At 35.9% G+C, this 19,821-nt stretch overlaps 2 protein-coding genes across 5 annotated transcripts in view; both read right to left on the bottom strand.

Moving 5' to 3' along the window:
• Window positions 1-12,771, bottom strand: part of SLC26A7 (solute carrier family 26 member 7) — a 175,930-nt gene extending 163,159 nt beyond the window's left edge. The window contains exon 1 of the mRNA XM_074200057.1: window positions 12,155-12,771. Coding sequence (XP_074056158.1) covers window positions 12,155-12,347 — 193 coding nt within the window. The 5' untranslated portion in view covers window positions 12,348-12,771. The remainder of the gene's footprint in view (window positions 1-12,154) is intronic.
• Window positions 12,389-19,821, bottom strand: part of LRRC69 (leucine rich repeat containing 69) — a 172,147-nt gene continuing 164,714 nt past the window's right edge. For 3 of the 4 annotated variants that reach the window (XM_074200061.1, XM_074200063.1, XM_074200062.1), the window contains one exon: window positions 12,409-12,473. Coding sequence is in view for 1 of the 4 variants with exons in the window: in XM_074200064.1 (XP_074056165.1) it covers window positions 12,468-12,473 (6 nt within the window). In the remaining 3 variants the exon portion in view is untranslated. Of the gene's footprint in view, window positions 12,474-19,821 lie in introns of all 4 variants that reach the window. The other variant, XM_074200064.1, reaches the window with a different exon arrangement.

Genomic DNA, 19,821 nt, shown 5'->3' with positions numbered 1-19,821 from the left:
TATGACTTATAGGTCTGGGAATGCAAACCCAAGGACATAGAGTGAGACTCTTTCAGAGTGAGACATCAATACTTGCTTCCTAGTTCTACTTAATAAAAAAAAGTTTATCCAATTATCTCCATAGTTTTTTTTATTAGGAAATGTGGGTATTAATTTCCTACAGTTAGAGAAAGAATATGAGGGAATTACTCTCTCGGACCTATACCCCAGAGATGAAACCACTTGGAAGCTATGTTCTCTGGGTGTGTTAAATGCTTCTCATCTTTAGGAAGAGTTAATTTACCTTTCTGGAAAATCCATTTACTTTTAGAGATGAATAGTTTTCCCATCATAGCTAGCTTCCAATAAGTATAAAATAACAAACAATACCAACAAGAAGACTGAAAAAGTTATCCAGGGCAAAAAGGTTTGCATTTCTAATTGAAGATAACCAACCAGACTGAAGAGCCATTGTTTATTTGGCCAGCTTCTGTCAAGGTTGGAACTCCCTTGAAAGATAATGGAACCTCAAAGAAGGAAGCTATCCTGCTACATAATATCATATTAAAGAAAAGAATGATGCTTTCAAATTTGTACATTCCTATTTTTTCTGGGACATTTAAATTGTATTATGCATAACACATTTAACATATAAACATTAGCCAGAGAGATCTAAAAGGCAGTAGGCCACTAAATGTCCTTTAGTCTAGTCATGAAAATAAGCACAGGTTTTGTGCCTGGGCTAAGACCCATCCAAGTTTTCTAGTGCTAGGAGAAAATAATTAACATTGTCTATTCTGCTTTCTACTGTATTTCTTTTATGGCATATATGTATGTCTTATAAACATTAAGTATATTTGTTTTTGTTTTTCATTTTTGAGTTTTGGGGGATTTTTTTTTTTGGTTTCTGCAAGGCAATGGGGTTAAGTGATTTGCCCAAGGTCACAAAACTAGGTAATTATTAAGTGTCTGAGGCCAAATTTGAACTCAGGTCCTCCTGACTCAAGTATCACTGCACACTGAGTATATTTATTAAACAAATGATTATATTCTTTGAGCCTAGTGAAACAAGAATTGTGAGAGAAAAAGGGAACAATGTTAACAAGGAATGGGAATTTGATCAAGTGCCTTCTGCTGATATTGTTTTTACCAGACCTCTGATTTCATCAAGTTGGAAAACACCTGTTGAAGGGCTTGGCACAATGGTACCTGTCCAGAAGCTTAAAGTCTAAAAGTCTTGTCTTAGATGCTAAGAGGTTAACTGATTTGCTCAATATCAGAGAGTGGACTTGAACTCCAATCTCCAATGACAATTCTCTATCCACTAAGACACACCGTTTCTCAAATCATAAATGTATAAGGGTGAATATGTTTCTCAGAGAGATCAGAATTTTTTCAGAATCAACATGCTCTACTCCTTTGTTTTTAAGAATAACCAGGTCCAAGACACTCTAGATAAGCAATTACCTTTTTAAGTTCCTACCTCTTTCATGAAACCATTCCCACATATGTTTTTCTGGACAGATTGAAGATGGATAAGGGATCATCACTCCCATCCTCTGTATCATAATCTTTCACATACTTGAAGATCATTGTTTGTCAACCCTGAGCCTTCTCTCCAAGCTATTTCCAGTTTATTTAATCTTCCTGTCCCTAAATATTTTTATGATTGTCCATAAAATCTTCTCCAAGTTTACCTGCCTCCCTCTTAAAATTATGAATTTTAATTAGACCCAGTATTTAAATAAAGATCCCATAGAGTATTCATAAAACTCATTCTTATGTTGCCCCCTTTCACTTCCACATTTACAGCAATGGAAAATGGATAGAGAGATTGCTAAAAATTACTAAGTCCTTATTTCAACTGAAACTTGATTATTGGTAATCTGAAAGTTCAATCTTTGACCAATGACCAACAAGTTGCAGTCAAATGTAATTATGACCTTTAAATTCTTCTTAAAGAGGTTAATAAAGGAATTTTGATTTTGTTGTGTTCCCAAAAACAAGAAATAACATTTAATAGAAGACTTGAGATAACCTTTCAGTATTCATGAACATAAGCAAATACACTATAATAAAACATAAATATAGCTAATGTGCCAACATCCATTTCAGACAAAGGGTAAAGTAGAGAAATTCCATGAAAAACTTGTGAAGAACCTCCAAATTAAATAAACATGTAATGTCATAATCTATAATTTCAATGCAAAGGGATATAAAATGGATGCTGGTGAAAATATTTGGGGAAAATGTGGTTCAAGACCTAAGAACAAAGACTTGTAGACATATCATAGGCCTCAAGCTTGAATATCATAAGCACTTTCTTGAAGTTTACTGGACTATAATCTCCACTGCCAGATTATTAAATCCTTTGAGGCAAGATGTATGTCTTATCTAAAAGTGAATTCCACTTTTAGATAAGCAATTATTAGCATAGTACTCTTTGCATATAACTAGCACTTAATAAATGTTTTCTGTATTCTATTTTTATAATAAGCCAAGAAAGTGTTAGGTATAGCAAGTGCTGAAAATAACACCCCCCCTCCCAAAAAATGACAATGACTCTATTTTAACAGAAAGGAAACCCCTGATTCCCCATATGGGAATCATTTCAGAATCAACTGTTTGTATTCAGCTAGGTCATCAACCAGGGAGAATAAAGATCAAAAGCAATGCCTAATATGGTATTGATTTATCCCTGAAAGTTGAAGAAAAGATAAAAATGAGAAGACATTGCAGACAATTGCAGCAGTTGAATTGCTACCTGCTTAAACAAGCTGCAAACTCCAAAAAAATGGGAAATAGACAAAAGTAAAGACAGTGATTCTGTCATTGTTTCATCGAGAAATTGAACTGATTCAAAACAGTCAACACAATGAGGAGGCTTCACCAAGACAACCACTTGCTTTCCTTGCCAAGTGGAGAAATATAGCAGCCAAGGGCAACATTTAAAGAACAAGACCATTTGCAAAACATTAGGAAGGAGAATGACAGAAGATTATAAGCAGAATTGCCTTACAAAATAGCCAAAAGCAGTTGAAAGGAAAATAAGCCTGCAGAGAATTTAGTGTGAGAACTGGATAAGTCAGATAAATCACTAAGACTAGAGCTTTTTGGGGGCAAAGGAAAAGGAAACCAAATAGACATAAAATGGAACAGATCTGACAGTATTTCTCTGACAATCTATTGTCATAAATAACTATCATCTACATTTGGAACTTCACTGTAGTAACTGGAATATTATGTAAAGAAGTAGCTATGGTACCTAAGAAGATGAAATTGGAAAGTCATCAAATCAAGACAAAACAAGAGCTAATGTGTCATTATTAAAGCGATTTGGGATCAATCTTCAAAACATCTTAAAAGAGGGAAAGATTCCAAAACAATGGAAAACAGAGTTAATGATACTATAACAGAACTACTGATTTTCAAACTAGTGAACCATATACCTATTTTCCCATTAGAAGCCTGGATTTATGGTTGAATCTTATTTTTAACTGTGTAAATTCCAGATTTTATCCTTAAGCAAATAGATCATTGTTTCTTTGCCCTTACTTCCTCATCTATGAAATGGATAAGATGGACTAAATCTCCTGGATGCAATAGTAACTGAGTCATGGTAGTGAAGTAAAAAAAAAAAAAATCAAGTTGTCTTTTATGTTTTAAAACTTATGGTTATATTTGGCATCTCCCTCTCCCCTCCCTCCTCTCTCTCATAAGATATGTGACTTTATTCACATAAGGAATTCCTGATGAAGAAATCCCTTCTGCCAAGTATACTTCAATTAAAGAGTCTTAGATAGTTGCCTTGGACATGGAGAAGTTAAATGACTTTCCCTGTAACACATGGCCAACATACATCTATGTATCAGAGACAAAAACTGAACCCAAGTTATCCTGACTCAAAGATCAGCAATCTTGTAGTTTGTATTTCATTTCTGAGGAGGGCTAATGATATCATGGGGTGATATCTTGACTCTTGCATGAACTGGATTTAAGTGAGACAGAGTTGCACAAAGGTGTCGGTCTTACTCTCCCCTACACTCAGTGAAGCCAATTGGCAAAGTCAGGATACCTGGTGAAGATGTGGGATGCAGTGGATGACTCTTGCTTCTTCAATGTCTAATAAGCTCCAAGCACTGCACATTGCCTCTTTCAGTCTCCTTCATGACCACAGGGACAAACTGTTCTCATCCACCCATTCTACTCGGAAAAGTCTTTACATATTTTGGTAGACATCCCTCAACTCACTGATGATTTGAGGTCTGTCAATTATTCTCAATCTGATCTAGTTCTTCTGCAGAGACAATTTTAACAGGTTGTGGCTGATGCACATGCTACAGTTTTTTGGAGCCACAGGTGAAAGTTGAACACCAAAGGTGGAAGAGCAATTTAGCGAGCCTTCACATCAGAGGTGCCAGTCCTCCCTGAATCACCCCAGCAAACTATCTACTACCCATGCTGTCTTTCTTTTACCTAATCAATTATCATCTTATTCTTTTTCAACCTCCCTTGCATTGTGGTCATCAACTTTGTCTAGTTTCACTGTCATTGCCCTAATGCATGCTCTAATTATCATCTAACTAGAATTTTCCCTCTTCAACGAAGTCCTGCACCACCAATCCAATCTTCAACCAGTCAATATATATTCATCAACCTCTTGTTATAAGCCAACATTATTCTAAGAAATGGGAATACAAAGGCAAAGGAAAACTAGCTTCCAAAGAGCTTATATTCTCATGGGGAAGACTATACTTGCATACATACATATAGGTGTATAAATGTGTATATGTATGTGTATGGATATTTATATATGTATCAATGTATGTTATGTATATAGACAAAACAAAAAATGAATAAAAGATTCTTTGGTGTGGAAATGCCCTAGATCAGGAAAGGAAAAATGTAGAAGACAGAAGTAGAGTTCAGTCTTAAATAAATCCATGAATTCCAAGAAGGGAGAGCATTCCATTAAGGTATGGGGCCAGTCAGTTGAAGCCAGGGAGACTGGAGATGGAGGGCCATTGGTGCAGAACCAACAAGTAGACTAGACCTGCATTTGAAGAAAACTACTTTTGTAGCTTTGTGGAGAATATATTAGATGTGGGAGGAGCTAGAATTAAGGAAACCAACTATAAGGCTGTCATAGCTCAAGCAAGAAGTAATGAGGATCTATTTGGATAATTTGTTATTGTTGTTGTTCATCCTTTATTCTTAAAGAGATTATTAACATCACAAGTGTGTTGTCTTGACTTGCACATGAATTACATCTGAGTGAGGCAAAACTGCTCAAAGTCATTAAGCCTCTTCCTCTCTTCCAGGGTCAACTGAGTCCAGTGACAAGACATGGGGAAAACATAGGGCAAGATGACAGGCAATGGCACAGTAAACAGAGAGCGACCCTGGCCTTTATAAATTAAGATCTTTCTCAGGTCTCAATTTGTTTGAGATCAAGCCCATTCAATGATTAAAGGACTAGGTATGAATTGAGACAAATGGAAGTCCAACTTACCATCCCCCCAAAAAGCAACCTGGGATGGGAAGACCCTCATATCTTGTGAACCAATCCCTCAACACCCTCACAATTTTATTACATAAACATAGACATTCTCCCTGGCTACTTGACCCAAGCCAGTTACTTTCATAGTGTTAGTATTTCTACCACCTGAGACTGTGGTGTTGAGTTCATATGTGATGGCTCTGTTGCCCTTCATGGTGAAATAAAGTCATTACTTAAAAACATTTGTGGATTTTTTTTTGCTCTTCTATTGTTATCCTTCTACTTTTATCCTTAAATAAATTCAGAGATGTAAGGAGGGAAATGAGTTGAAGAAGGAATTGGCAAACCATTCCACTATCTTTGCCAAGAAAATCCCAAATGGGGTCATGAAGAGTCAGACACAATTGAAATGACTCAACAACAACAATAACAAAATGCCTACTTATGAGCCAGTTCTATGCTAAGCGAAACACTTTTACAAATATTACCTCATTTACAAAAACCCAGGGAAATAGATGCTATTGTTATCATTATTTCATAGATGAGGAAACTGAAGCAGGAAGAAGTTAAATGACTTTCCTAGGATCATGCAGCCAGAATGTATCAAGAGGCCAAATTTGAACTCAGATCTTCCTAATTCTGCCACAACCAGCACTCTGTGTACTACGGTACCACCTAGAAGCGTAAAATTGATTCAGCTTTATTTGAATTGATTTTAGCATCTGTTACTCTCTGCCCCAGGAGCTGAAAATCATTCATCATTCTTCGATACAAAATTTTAGAAATGAATTTTTATTTTACATCAGCACCTTTTCTGGCTGCCATCTCATTCTACTTGGCAAACTAAGTATTTGCTGACTGAGATGCTGTTTTGGCTCTTTTGATCTTGTTGATTTATATCATTTAGAAGAATGCATAAAAATATTATAACTCTCACTAGAATCACTTTTTGTTATTTATTACCCATTTTTCATGAAAAATCTTTTTATTTCAATATTGGGTTGTTTTAATTATGGGCTTTATCTTTCTTTCTCATTATTAGTCTTTTTTCTAGCTTGATATTCTAATTTTTAACAAACCATGGCCTGACTACACAGAGAAATGATTCAAGTATAACTCCCCACATCAAAAAGAGGTTTTTTTGGTCTGTTATAATATAACCAGGTTTTTTTGGTGATGTCATTCTGTGCAAGCCATATCTAGTGCCTAATAATTTTTGTTTCCTCCAAGTATTAACAACAAGGTAAAGTCATGAGCCTTCAAGTAAGTATTTTGGGGAGTTTTTAACCCTCCCCCCCATACACACCCCCCTTTCCTTTTTCCCGATCTATGTTTTCTAATGGATTTTATATCATCCTCCCTCATTTTCTAAAGTAATCAAGTATCAAAGTATATGCTGATTTAATTTAGAGCATCCTCTCTAGTTCTTTGTAGTTTCTTGGCCTCTCCAAATTCTGTAATTAATGTTAGAGGATAAGTTGCAATTATTTACATGAATTTTTATTGAGTTTTCTAAGTTGGTTGGCTGCTTTTCTTTTGCATATGTCTACCATGAACACTGTAATGTGAAGTAGTCAAGTGTCCCATAAAATACTATTGCCCTTGATCATACAAGAAAACCAGATCTACCACCTCCTTTTTTTGCTTCTCCAAAAAGTACCTAAGACTCTTCCATCTACTTAGCTATAACTTACTTCTCTCTTCTAGTTCCATTTATAAGTAAAATTAAATTGATTTGTTTCTACCAGAGGTCTGCCCACTTACTGGTCACTTGACTGACCATTCCTTTCTTTCTATGTCCAGTGCACAGTACAAAAAGCTAAATTAAAATGTCTACATGTCCTATTCTCAATACCTTCTGCCCCTCTTTCTGTCATAGTCATTGGGCTAGGTCTAGAGTCAAGAACACTTTAACCCAAATCCCAACTTACACATTTTCAAACTCTGGAAGCCTGACAAATCACTTTTCCTTAAGTGTCAGACAATGTTACCCCCCAAAACAATAAAACCTTCCTATTATGTCTAGAATAAAATATAAGGCATTTTGGATGATTATAAAAATATTCACTACATGTGACCATTTGGATTCTAGTCTCATTTTCATTATTTCCCTTCTCTCATTCTACAATCAAGACAAACCTACCTTGTTCCTGTACTTCACATAAAACTCCCATTTCCCATCTCTGTTTATTTGCATTGGTCATCTCTCATGCCTAGAATATACTCTCTCCACTCTTCTTACTCATTCATTTCATTCAAGATAAAGCTCAAGCATCTCCTGTGTGAGTCCTTTTCCAATCACTAGTTTTCTCCCTTTCTAATTACTTTGTACTTAACCATCTTATATTTATTTTCTATTTATTCTGTTATCTACTAAGAAGCTGTAAAGCCCCTTAGGAAGCATTTGTTTCTTTTCTTCTCTTTGATTTTCTCTTCATTCTTTCTCCATTCCTTCCTTTCTTGGTTTTGTCTATGTCCAGTGGACAAAACAGTTCCTGGCTCTTATTAAACATTTGCTGACTGTCTGATTGATTGGCTGATGAGGTTATTGGTCACGTGACCTAGTGGAGTCAAACTTATTCTCTGCTTGCCCATTCTGTTGTATGAACACATGCTCTAGTCAGACCTACTTCTGCTGGCTGGTGTATGGAAGGATTGATGGGCTAACTTGTAGAAAAACATCAAGGTGTCAATAAATGGCAGCAATCATCATTTGATTCTGTAGCAGGAAAAGCTCTCCAATTCCCAAAGTACGAAATATGCAAAAAACAACATTTGAGGAGCACTTAAATACAGCCACAATTCCTTTTTCATGACCTCTCTAGGAAACACATCTTCTCCTTGCATGTAAAACAGAAGAGCTTTCAAAGAACAATAAAAACAGAACTTTGAGGTGAATTCTGGGGAAAAAGACTAAGAAATTCAGGGGAAGAATTCAAAGGAAGGTGTAATCCCTGGCCCCTGCCCCCCCCACTCCCACTTCTCTTTCTAGAGCTTTAGATACTTAGTGTATATCAATTTCATTCCTATAGAGAAAGAAGCATAATTACGAAGTTGCTAAGAATTTTTTTTGATTAAATGATCCATGATTTCATGGATATATGGGTACTCCCCTCCACTGATACAAACAGAAATCCCTCCCAATCTTCTTTGGATAGACTTGGCCAAATTAATCATCACCTGGGGACCAATGTTCTGGTGAGGAGCCTCTCTGTTCTTAACAAGACTGGGCCTCCGTTGACAGATGCACAATCCATTACCAGGCTGATACTGGAAGCCTTTCAAGCTTGTTAGGAACTACCAGAGCTTGCAGTTCATTGGCATGGCCTCAAGAATGTAGGGTCACCTCCACACCACAATGAAACATTGGAGGAAGAGGATTTTAGTGATTCATGAATTTCAGTGAGTAGAAGGATGACTTTTAATCCATTGTCACAGTCAGGATTCCCACCCTGCCCCCCCCACTTTTTTTAAATTCTACTTTCCTGAGAAAATAGAACAGACATTGATTGCCAATATTTGATTCACATAATGAGAAGCTCATGAGATCTGGGCTCTTTGCTTGCATTATTCCCTCCTGAATTTTTTTTTCTCGTCACTTTGTCTTTAATTCTTATAACTGCAGCTGTAATGCCTGGGAAAAAAAAAAACTAAATGCAAAGAAGTTTGAAAGAAGACATTTTGTGGCTTGACAAAGAGGCAGAGACAACTGTCTCAAGTTGTCACTTCTCAACCTATATAGAGAAAGACTTCATTTTAAATTAAATCGGCTTTTAGTTAAGGAAAAGAAGACTGAGATTGGAGAATACAGGGGGGAAAGACATACAGTAAGGAAAAGATAGTAATTCTACTGATTTCAGCCACTTTGCATCTTGGAAAGCCAAGTCCTGTAGGATATTGTTATTTCACATCAAATTTAAAGAGTTTGACTTTGGAACAGGACAGTAACCCCACCAAAAAAAAAAAAACCATTAAAAAGGCATTAATAATTTAATTTAGAGCTAGAAGGACCTAGGAATCTATCTAGTCTAACCCTCTCAATTTACAGATGAGGAAAATGAGACTCAGAAAATTTGGACCAGAGTCAGGACTTGGTCCCTAGTCCTCTGACTCCTAATATTAACCTTTTTCTAGCACACACTTTTTTTGTTTTGTTTTGTCCTTTGAGGAAATGAAAATGGCCACATTTGAACTGAATTCCTCCTGAGGTAAACATTTCATTATTAAGCTATCTTACCTCCTTCCCTATTTCTTCTTTCCATTAGACATTTCCTCCTTTTGGTTTATTTAAAAATTTTTATATGTTCTGCAATTCTTTGGGTCACCAAATACCAAATTCCTACTCAGGGGACTTGTTTTTAAAGTTTTTCTATTTTATGAAACCTTTGAATTTTTGCCTGAAGTGGCACTTAGAGATTTTTCCCTAAACCCCAGTGAATGTCTTCAATCATGTTAATCATATTACATCAGACTTTTCTCTACCATAAAGTTTCTCTACCATTCTTCTTCACTCAATATCTTCATAACTGCCCCAAATCTCCCTTCAGCTCCCTTTTATGTACTATCTTTTACTAGTAAACTGTAAGCTTCTTAAGGGTAGGGAAGAGAGCCTCTGCATTTATTTATATTCCCAATGCTTTGTATAGAGCCTAGATACAGTAACCTCTTAATAAATGCTTAGTGACTTAATTTGACTTAAATGAATTGGCTCTTAAATAACTAGTTGAGTTGTTTAAGGAGGTACCCTTTTGAAAGAATCTCCTTGCTAATTGAAACAGCAAAAGATCTCTGAATGTGCCTTACCCTTCCTCATTTGGTCTTCCCCTTCCACTATTTACAATGTCATATTCTAGAATCTTCCCATACCTCACTGACTTTGGATCTCTCTCAGATGAAACCTATACTGGGACTCATTCTACTGAATTTTTTGATTGCTGTTTATTTGTTTGTTTGTTTTGGGTTTGGTTGTTTTGCCAAGTTGTTTTCCTAAACTGAATCAAAAAAAAAAAAAAAAAGAAGCCAATACTAAGTCAGTAACAACCAGAGAAGAAAGTAAAAATGTTTCTTAGTACAGGTGAGGGTGGCAGCTCTTAAACATCTTTGCTGGTCTTTTCACAGAGTATCTTTTAAAAAAATAAATCCCATTTCTTACCCATCAAATTAAAATAGAATGTTCTAACTATAAGGGTTTAAATCACCTGGGAAAGGAAGACTGAGTTTGATCACCTCAGTTTTTGAAATATAAAAACCAACCAGAATCATAGAACTAGAAGAAACCTTAGAAGCAATCTACCCATCTCCTTCTTTTTATATTAAGCAAACCAAGACCTAGGGATATTAAGGGATTTGATCAAAGACACAAAGGCAGACAATATCAGACATGGGATTTGAGAGTATTCTTTCCACTGTACCATGATTGGTTGGGCTCGATTGCTTTGGAAGGACAATTTAACTAAACTTATTGATAGCTGATTGTTCCTACTAGAGTTTTATATTATAACGAATAACATAAAATATATTTTTATTTGTCCATTCTGAAAAATCAGTAAAGATCATTATTAACCCAGTGGTAATTAAAATTATGTTATAGGACTAGCTAGTCCAAAAAAAAGAAAAAGATTCTCTAGAGCACGGCAGTATTACGGTTCTTAAGAGTTGAAGCATGCCAGTGCAGATGTTCCTAATTACCCTAAAAACACAAATACTTACACAAACCAGTTGGTTCCAGCTACAGAATAATTCAATTAAAGGAATGCTTATAATTTAGCAGTATGAATAATAGTTAGGACCAGCAAGTCAGTGAAACTATAAAGAACTACAGACATACAGAATCTGAGCCAGACAAACTACTCTATATGTTTTTAGAGTAAGGAAGCCTTTAGATTTCCTAATTTCTTCCCAGCTGGCAAAACCCTGTTACAACCTGAACAAGTCAATAACTATAGTCCACTCAGATGTCTCACAAAACATTCATTCCATTTTCACCTTGAGGGCTACCTAGATGAATCCAAATAATGATTCTGGAGCAGCTAGAACAAGGCTGCTCCCTTGGTTTAAATTACATCTTGAGAAATGGATGGCTTAGGTAATGTGATACAGAATTAAATCAACATACACAAATGAAACCCAAGCTCTGGAGACACACAGGATTCTCTTTGCAAATAATAATCTTGGCAGTGAGCCTTCTTTATGTGCTGAAAAGCCCTGCTGCTCGCTCAGAGCAAATCTCAGAGCTGCAACAGGTAATTGGGTGCTACTAATAATGTTTGCAAATAACATCTCAAGTGTTTACAGTTCGACTTCGTGGGGATGAGACAACCTTATTTGCAAGCTGAAAGCTCTAACACTGTTAACCACTGACTTACTGTTTTTTGTAATATTTATAAACAGTTAATTTGCATAAACACTATATATCACCCTCTTACAACTTAAGATTCAAAATAAGAAAGTAAAAATTAAGCTTAATGTGCTAAAATAATAGTCAAATTATTTACCAAGGTCCTCATTTCCCAAAAACAAATTCAATGTTCACTTACTATTTCCTAATTGAATTGTTTAAGCTACATTTTTAATCGTTTGTCTCTTTACAATACTCAGGAGGTAAAAAGGAAAGCTTTTTTGTTTTTTTAACAAAAGATGGGGCGGGGGAGTGGAAATCAAATAAGGTTACTTTACCTTGTGTCACCTGCTGGACTGCCAGCATTATCCCCGATACTGTATCCGGAATCAAATTTTCCTTCAGGTTGTAGTAGGGTGCCCATTCCAGAATTGGCAGCCGCCTCAGACACCACTGCTTAATGTCTGCACAGTGGAAGGAGTTTATCTTCCTCCATACCACACTATTCTTTTTTCTCTTCACCCCTGTCATTTTCCAGGTCCCCTCCTCCCAAAAGTTTCTTCTTCAAGAAAGGAAAGTCGTTTCAAGCACACCTCCCTTCAGTGCCAGCCTCCAGTATTTTGGTTGTTATTTTTTCAGTGCTCAACAATGTCAAAGCTAGAGGGGGGAAAAAAAAAAGAAACAAGGAGGAAAGAAAGATTAAGAGAAAGACTTAAATATCTGGAGCTGAGTTTTGGTTGGCTTTGGGGTGGCTAATTAATTTCCCTCCAAATATGCATTTGAGCCTTGCATCCTCATCTGAGGGGAATGGAGAAATGGCCCCAGTTAGTGTACCATGTTTCTGTTCTTTTAAAAGTATGAGGTCTAGCCTTAAGTTAGTCTATGGCTCTCTATCCGGTAATTTCTCCCTTATATTCACTGTAGAGCCTTATGCTTTTGGCCCCAGTCCCAATGGTTAATGAGGTAGGGCTGGGCGTGTGTTGGAAGTGGGCTGGGCTATGCTAATAGCACCAGGAAGCTCTCCCTCCCAGGGACGCCGAAGCCCGAGGCTGGTGGAGGCTCCGGAGTGCACAATGAACTCCCGGGACCCAGGCTCCCTCGGAGCGCCTTCTGTCTGTTTGTTTGCAGCCTCCCCTCTCTCAGAAGCGAGCTGCGGAGCTCTCTTCAGTGAGTCTCATCATTTCAGTCCCTGGGAAAGGAGGCTTTCATTCATTGGGAAATGCTCAGGTAGCCGGCTGCCCAAATTTGGGGAAAGCAATTTCCAGTTCTCATAAAATAGGCTGAAACTTCATCTCTGAGACCCAACCGAACCAGGCAGGACAATGGATGCAGGATTTGTGGCTACGGTCCGGCTCCGAAAGTGCTCCTTGGGTTTTTCTCTGATTGTTTCTCTTCATCATTCACTTCTCACACACATTCTATCGTGACTGGTGTTTATTGAGGAATGACAGTAGGGTACAAATCATGGTGTAAAGTGCCCCCCCCAAAGGTTTTTGATGCCTATTCCATTTTTATAGTTTCATTAAATACATATCCCCTTTGTTTTTACATTTTTATAGTAGTTTGGAGAGGTCGTCAATTTTTTTTTAAAAGAAAGAAAGCCGGCATTTATGAGCTGTGTGATTGGAATTATACCAAAGAAACAGTTTATTAAATAAAACTCTGACAGCCAAGAAAGAGAATACTATGTATATAGTTCACTGAGGCCCCTTTTAATGCCCTTTCGTCCAGAGAATACAAAACTGATTTCTGGAAGCCTTTAGAATAACAAAACTCTTGGATCCCTTGGACACTTCTCTGGTCCCCTGCTGTACCTTTTTTTCCATTTGTTTTTAAATTAAGGTGAATAGCTACTTTCTCAGCTTTCCAAGGATGACCTCACTGATTTCCTATATAGTGCTCTAATAGATACCTGCTTCTGCCTTACAACCTATCAGTATCTTACATATATGCAGTTGATATTTCTTGCCCACAGGTCAGAATTTGCTTTGCTTTCTTCCCCTCTGTAGTTAGTGGGCCAAATTTCCAAACTGTCCAAACTGTTTGATTCCTATAATTATCACCTCCTTTAGAGACTCTGGCTTGCAATGTTTCCAGACCCCTTTTCTTATGTTCTCATATCTAAGTGAAACCACCTGATATTTGCTATCATCATCACTGTGTCAACAACAAAGCTACATCAGCGGCAGGAGTTCAAAAGAGATATTGCATAATTTTAGCTGTCTTAAGCTTTTTGTTTCTTTCCTTTACAAATAAACAATCATTATTAATTCTCTTTGGTAATCATCTGAAAATTTTGTTCTATACCCTCCCTTACCCTCACCCCTCCCAAAACCTCTCAAAACTTATTCAGGTTATGAATTTGCAATCTATTCCGAAGATGGGTGATGACCTGACTTGGATGTTACAGAAGGATTTTCTGCACTGGATGGAAGGCTAGACCGATAACTATCAACTCTGGCATTCTCTGGTGCTTTTCATGGGTCTATGATTTCATAATAGACTTTGAAAGTTAAAGTGAAATCTATCAACCAAAAAACTTTATCTGTTCAACTTAAATCACTTTGTAATACCCAATTTATTACATATTATAGAATATAAACTCTAAATGCAGGAATTATTTTAGTTTTCATCTCTGTAACCCTTGAACTTCACCCAGAGCAAAGAATTAATAAATGTTTGTTAAATGAATTAACAAATAGTGTTGTTACATATGACAATTCAACTAATATATGGAAACATACCATATTTAAGAATTAAAAATGGATTTTCACAATATTTCACAATAGTCTAGAATCAATGGGAAGAAAAGAACCAGTCCAAAAAAATTAATTCTATATCTTTTGATACTTCTGACAAAAAAATGTTAATAATCTGAATCAGGGATTCTTAACCTTTGTTGTGTCATGTTGTGCCATGATGAAGTCTATGGACACCTTCTTGAAACAACATTGTTAAATGTATAAGATTATAAAGAAAATATAAAGAAAATAATGAAATGCAATTACCAAATACTTAAAAACAAGTTTATAGAACCAAAATGAAGAAATCCTGATCTAGATGAATCTTTTCCAAAGATCCACATAATAAATGCACTTATTTTCTTATTCTTTTTTCACCTCTTTGTTTTGCCTGGTTCCTATACTTACAGGTTCTGTTTAGGATCTCAAAGTGCCAAAACCTCACAATATAAGCTTGATTCATGGAAGATCCACTTCAGATCATAAAAAGGAAAGCCAAAAACATTATGAAGAAGTCTATTCACCCACATGAAATTCCCAGGGCAATGGACAGACTCATAAAGTTCAAGAAAATTAGATAAACTTACATAACTTTCAGTAGCTGACATCAATTCACTCTCCAACTCTATATGTCTTTCTCTTTCATATGCCAAATGGAGAGAAGTTCCAATTTGATTTCCAGTCAGCACAATTTTTTAAAAAAGAGATTCCCTTATCATCCTCCCTGCCACCTCCATTATCCAGCAGTTATCCCAGATTCCAATTTTCATTTTGCTGTCAAAGACACCTCTCTCATCTTGGTTCTACTGACTCACAATGTTAATATAAACATTGTCTCTCTTCCATGTTCACCAGATCAAAATCATCAGCAAGTTTCACTGCTTCCTCTTTATTTCTGTAATTCATCCTTTCCGAATTTTCATCTCCATGGACATTTTCCCAATACAAGCCCAGATCACCTGGACCACTGAAGAAGTCTCTTGTTCAACTTCTCCTTTTATAGCCTTTCCCCCTTCCACATATTTCACATACAGTGCATCAGCAAGAATCACTTTCTAAAAAACATAATTTGAAAATTGGAAAGTAACTGGTAGCCATTTATTCCAACTGTCTTCATTTTATAGATGAAGAAATTGAAGATGTCACTTTGCTAGAACTAAACAGTGGTAATTGAAATAGAATTTGAACTCAGGTCCACTTTATAGTGGAAGCTTATCCCAGTGTGCCATGCTTTCACTTCCAAATGATCTCTAAAACTCCCAGTAATCAATGGCTTTGAACTCTAAACTCCCAGTAAGTATGGCAAGACCTACTAATAGGCCCATAAAAAAATCTCCAAAAATATGGTACCAAACCTTAGGGCTCCCAGTCTTCAAAAAAAAAAGTAACCCTGAGTGCCTCTCTTTTGTCTTTCAAACTCTCTGCTTCACTCTATGGAATCTATATACCATTTAGACATAATACTTATTCTCCAACTATTTTTGAGGGGGTAGGGTTTTTGGGGATGGGGCATATTGACCATAATTTTATCTGCATATTGATTATCTATATCTGATAGCCTTAGAAACCTGTTGTCTTTCTGACTCCAAATTTAACCCTTTATCTACAACACCTTTCTCAATCTATATGATTTCCAATAACTCTGCCTAAACTTTTAAAGCCTGGCCAATAATTCAGTCATTAATAACTTACTGTTTCAACTGTTATGCTAAGCTAAAGATTCTCTTTTTTTCATGAAGTCTGCCAAGTTTAGTTGTTACCACATCTACTTATTCCATAAACTCAATATCCTATCAACATGTACTTTATTTGTGTGTGCGTGTATACACACAAACATAAAAAGTTCTCTGCAATCACATTCATAAATTGGTTTTTGTTTCTTTACCTGCTTTGAATGTGGCAAGTATCTTTCATTACTTTGTAAGATACCTAAGAGCATGAGTTTGTTCTTCTGTTTCTTTTGTCTCTCTCCAAGAGACCTTGTATGGTACCCCCTGCACTTAGAAGATATTCAATAAATGTTGAGTAGCTAATAACAATCTTTCTGAACTATATTCAAGGTTTACAACTTCGTTGAACACTTAGTTCTAGAGATCTTTCTTAAGACTTTTATTTTTCCTTTAATTCTTTCTATCCTGAGTGTGTGGGGGTAGAGAAGATGACAGGATGCCAGTCCTTCCTCCATCTTGAGGTGAATCTAAGAGCCACTTTTGACACTGGCCTTTTAGTGGTAGACTTTTCTCCATTCTATAAATAGGAACTTTTCTGGACCTTCCCACAACTTGTCAGTTGTATTAAATTAGCTCACTCTCTTGGGTACTTCTACAAAACTGATCTAGTGGGAAATCCAGTTGGGAAGTTTGTCAAATAGCCTTGACATGACTCCTTCCAAACTATCCTGTTTTGCTTAAACTAATGAGCTTTCCAGTTAGAAGTAAATTTTAGTTTTCTAATAGTTTAGAGTCCTCTTATGCAGGTTAGTATTTTATTATTCCTTCCAAACTATCCCGTTTTGCTTAAACCAATGAGCTTCCCATTTGGAAGTAGAGTCCTCTTATCTAGCTTAGTATTTTATTATTCATTAGCAGTATTTTTCCATTTAGTAATAAAATAGGATTGTGAACCTTGTGGATCTTTGATAGTCAGGATTTTAAGTCAGTGGCAAACTAACCAATAACAATGTAATTCATATTTGGATTAATAATGACTTCTTGAACAACGTGACATTCAAAAACTCTTAGTGGTCAAATCTATTTTGCAAATTCATATTGCTGGGTCAGTGTAACAAAGAGTGGAATCATATTAGAGGACAAGAGAACAAGAGAAGTAAATTAAAAGGCAAATAATGCTCAATGGCAGGTTGTTAATGGCATTTTCATGTTGTAAAATTCAAATACCTTCAAAGGCTTTGGACACATAAAATACAATGGAAAGAATGTTGGATTTGAACTCAGAAGACCTGTACTGAATTTCAGCTTTGCTTACAATGGTCACTTATATGGTCACAAACAAGTCATATAATTTCTACAAATGAGTTTGTTTTCTCATTAAAAAAAATGAAAAGTTTGGTCTATCAAATGTTCTTAACCTGAGATCTATGACATTTTTTCAAAATATTTTGACAATTGTATTTAGTTATTGAAACAAGGGAGTTCTAGGCACAGAAAAATGCTGTAACCCTTTTGGATTGTAAATGAATCTTGCAATTTTTCTATACTCTTAAATTGACTTTTAGAAACTCCCTCCAGGTATCCCAATGTCTGGAATTGGTGGGTGGCCACTTGTCTGACCTCAGTCACACCCTAGCTACCTTACAAGGGATGGTACTTAAGCCCTGCCTTTGGATTATGCAGTAGACTATGCCTCTCCTTACCCCTGATCCATTCACCACAGAAATGTATTTAAGCAAGATTCTTGCCCTCTTTTTCCCCATGGGACTCCACAGCAGCTGCTACCCAGTTTCTTCTCCCCTTCCTTTCTCTAAAGTGGATCCACATACTCCAGCTCCTTAGAACCTCACTTCTTTCCCAGTTTTTAACTATCTCTTTAAGTTGATTATCTCTTTAGATATCTCATTAAAGTACTTAAACTTGATTCCCACTTGACTACTCTATTAGGAATCAGTGGTTTCCTGCTTTTGCTTTAGCCTTTCTTTCCCTCAAGTTCTGCTATTCACCTTTAAGAAATTCACTACCTGCTTCTCAAAAGGACCTAATTTGTGAACTTTTTAGTAACTTGTGAACTTCTGTAGTAATCTGTCAACTTTTGTGGAACCTATAAATTAAAATCTAAGCCTTTTTTTCTTCCTTGAGTCAGAATTTCATGATTTCTTCAATAAACAAACTACAGCTGTCCCTCTCTCCAGCACCATTACAATTGATTTCTTTTCTAATCCTGTATATTTTATAGTATGCATTTAAAAAAAATCTAAGAATAAGTCAGTAGGCTTCACCAGACTGACAAAGGGTCAAAGATAGGACAACAACAACAAAAAAATTTATAACCCCTGGCTCAGATGATATCAAAAGTCCCTCATATCTCTAAATCTAGAATCCTAATCTTGATTCAACATTTCTTTGAGATGAATGGAATGCTTGTGTATTAAAGTCCTTTTTAGACCTCACTTGATCACTTTGCTTGCATTTTAACTTGGAAGTTGTTGGATTTACATTAAGCATGGATTATGATTCTGTCCTATACCATGCCAAAAATGTGTTTGGCATATGTGGCCTAAACATACACATGATTGTATTCATATATACACTTGACTACAAGTATCATAATACATGAAGTTCCTTATTGTACAGATATTGATACAGTAATAGATATTTAATAGAAATAGAAATTTAATCAAAAGATATTTAATAGAATGAAGCATATATTCACTATGAAGACAGATAATCACTGGCATGTTGGTGTTTAAATATCAAAAACACTGGGAGGCAAGAAAACTAGACTCTAATCCTAAATCTACTACTAACAAGTTATGTGATTTGGGACAAATTACTTTCTCCTACACTGAGTTTATTCATCTTTTAAAAGGAGAGATTGATGATTTCTAAGACCTCTTCCAAGATTTTAAAACATCTGGGGGGGGGGGGGAGGAAGGGGGACCCATAGTTTCCTTTTTTTATACTATGCCATTGTCTCTTCATATAAATGTGGAACATTTTAGGATCAAAGAGTTGGCCCTTAAATGATCATTAGTTTTGGTCATACTCATTCATAAAAGTCTGCTAAGAGGCATAATAGATTGTGTTCTGTTTTGATGAATAGAAACCCAACCTTATTGATATTTCAAATATGTTTACATGTTGAAAGAAATATGCTTTCCTTAGGACTCAGATACTGGCAATACACATATAAAGCAAAGTTTGGGTAAAAAATACACATTTATTAAGTGGCTACTATGTATCAGGCACTTTACAAATATTATTCATATGACCCTCAAAACTAACTACAAAGTAGTTTGTTTGATTCTCATTTTACAGTTGAGGAAACTAAAACAAATGATGGATTCAATTTGAGAAAAACAACTCAACACAAATGTCAATTCTATAAGTAACTAAGGACACTTAAGACCTTTGGGTAAATTAAAACTCCAATTTGGTCAACTAGGTGAAAGAAGACAGTCAATTCTCAATATCTGGGCATTTAATGACTTCAAGCATTCCTGTGATTTTATTAGTATTAGTTTTCATTTTCACTTTTTCCTTGACAATCATGCATATTTAAAGTCATACACAGCAGAGAAAGGAATAACA

This window comes from Macrotis lagotis, chromosome X (genome assembly GCF_037893015.1).
Source record: "Macrotis lagotis isolate mMagLag1 chromosome X, bilby.v1.9.chrom.fasta, whole genome shotgun sequence".
In the NCBI taxonomy this organism is placed as follows: Eukaryota; Metazoa; Chordata; class Mammalia; order Peramelemorphia; family Peramelidae; genus Macrotis; species Macrotis lagotis.
Note: the sequence above shows the minus strand (reverse complement) of the source record. Positions and strands in the feature narration are given on the sequence as shown.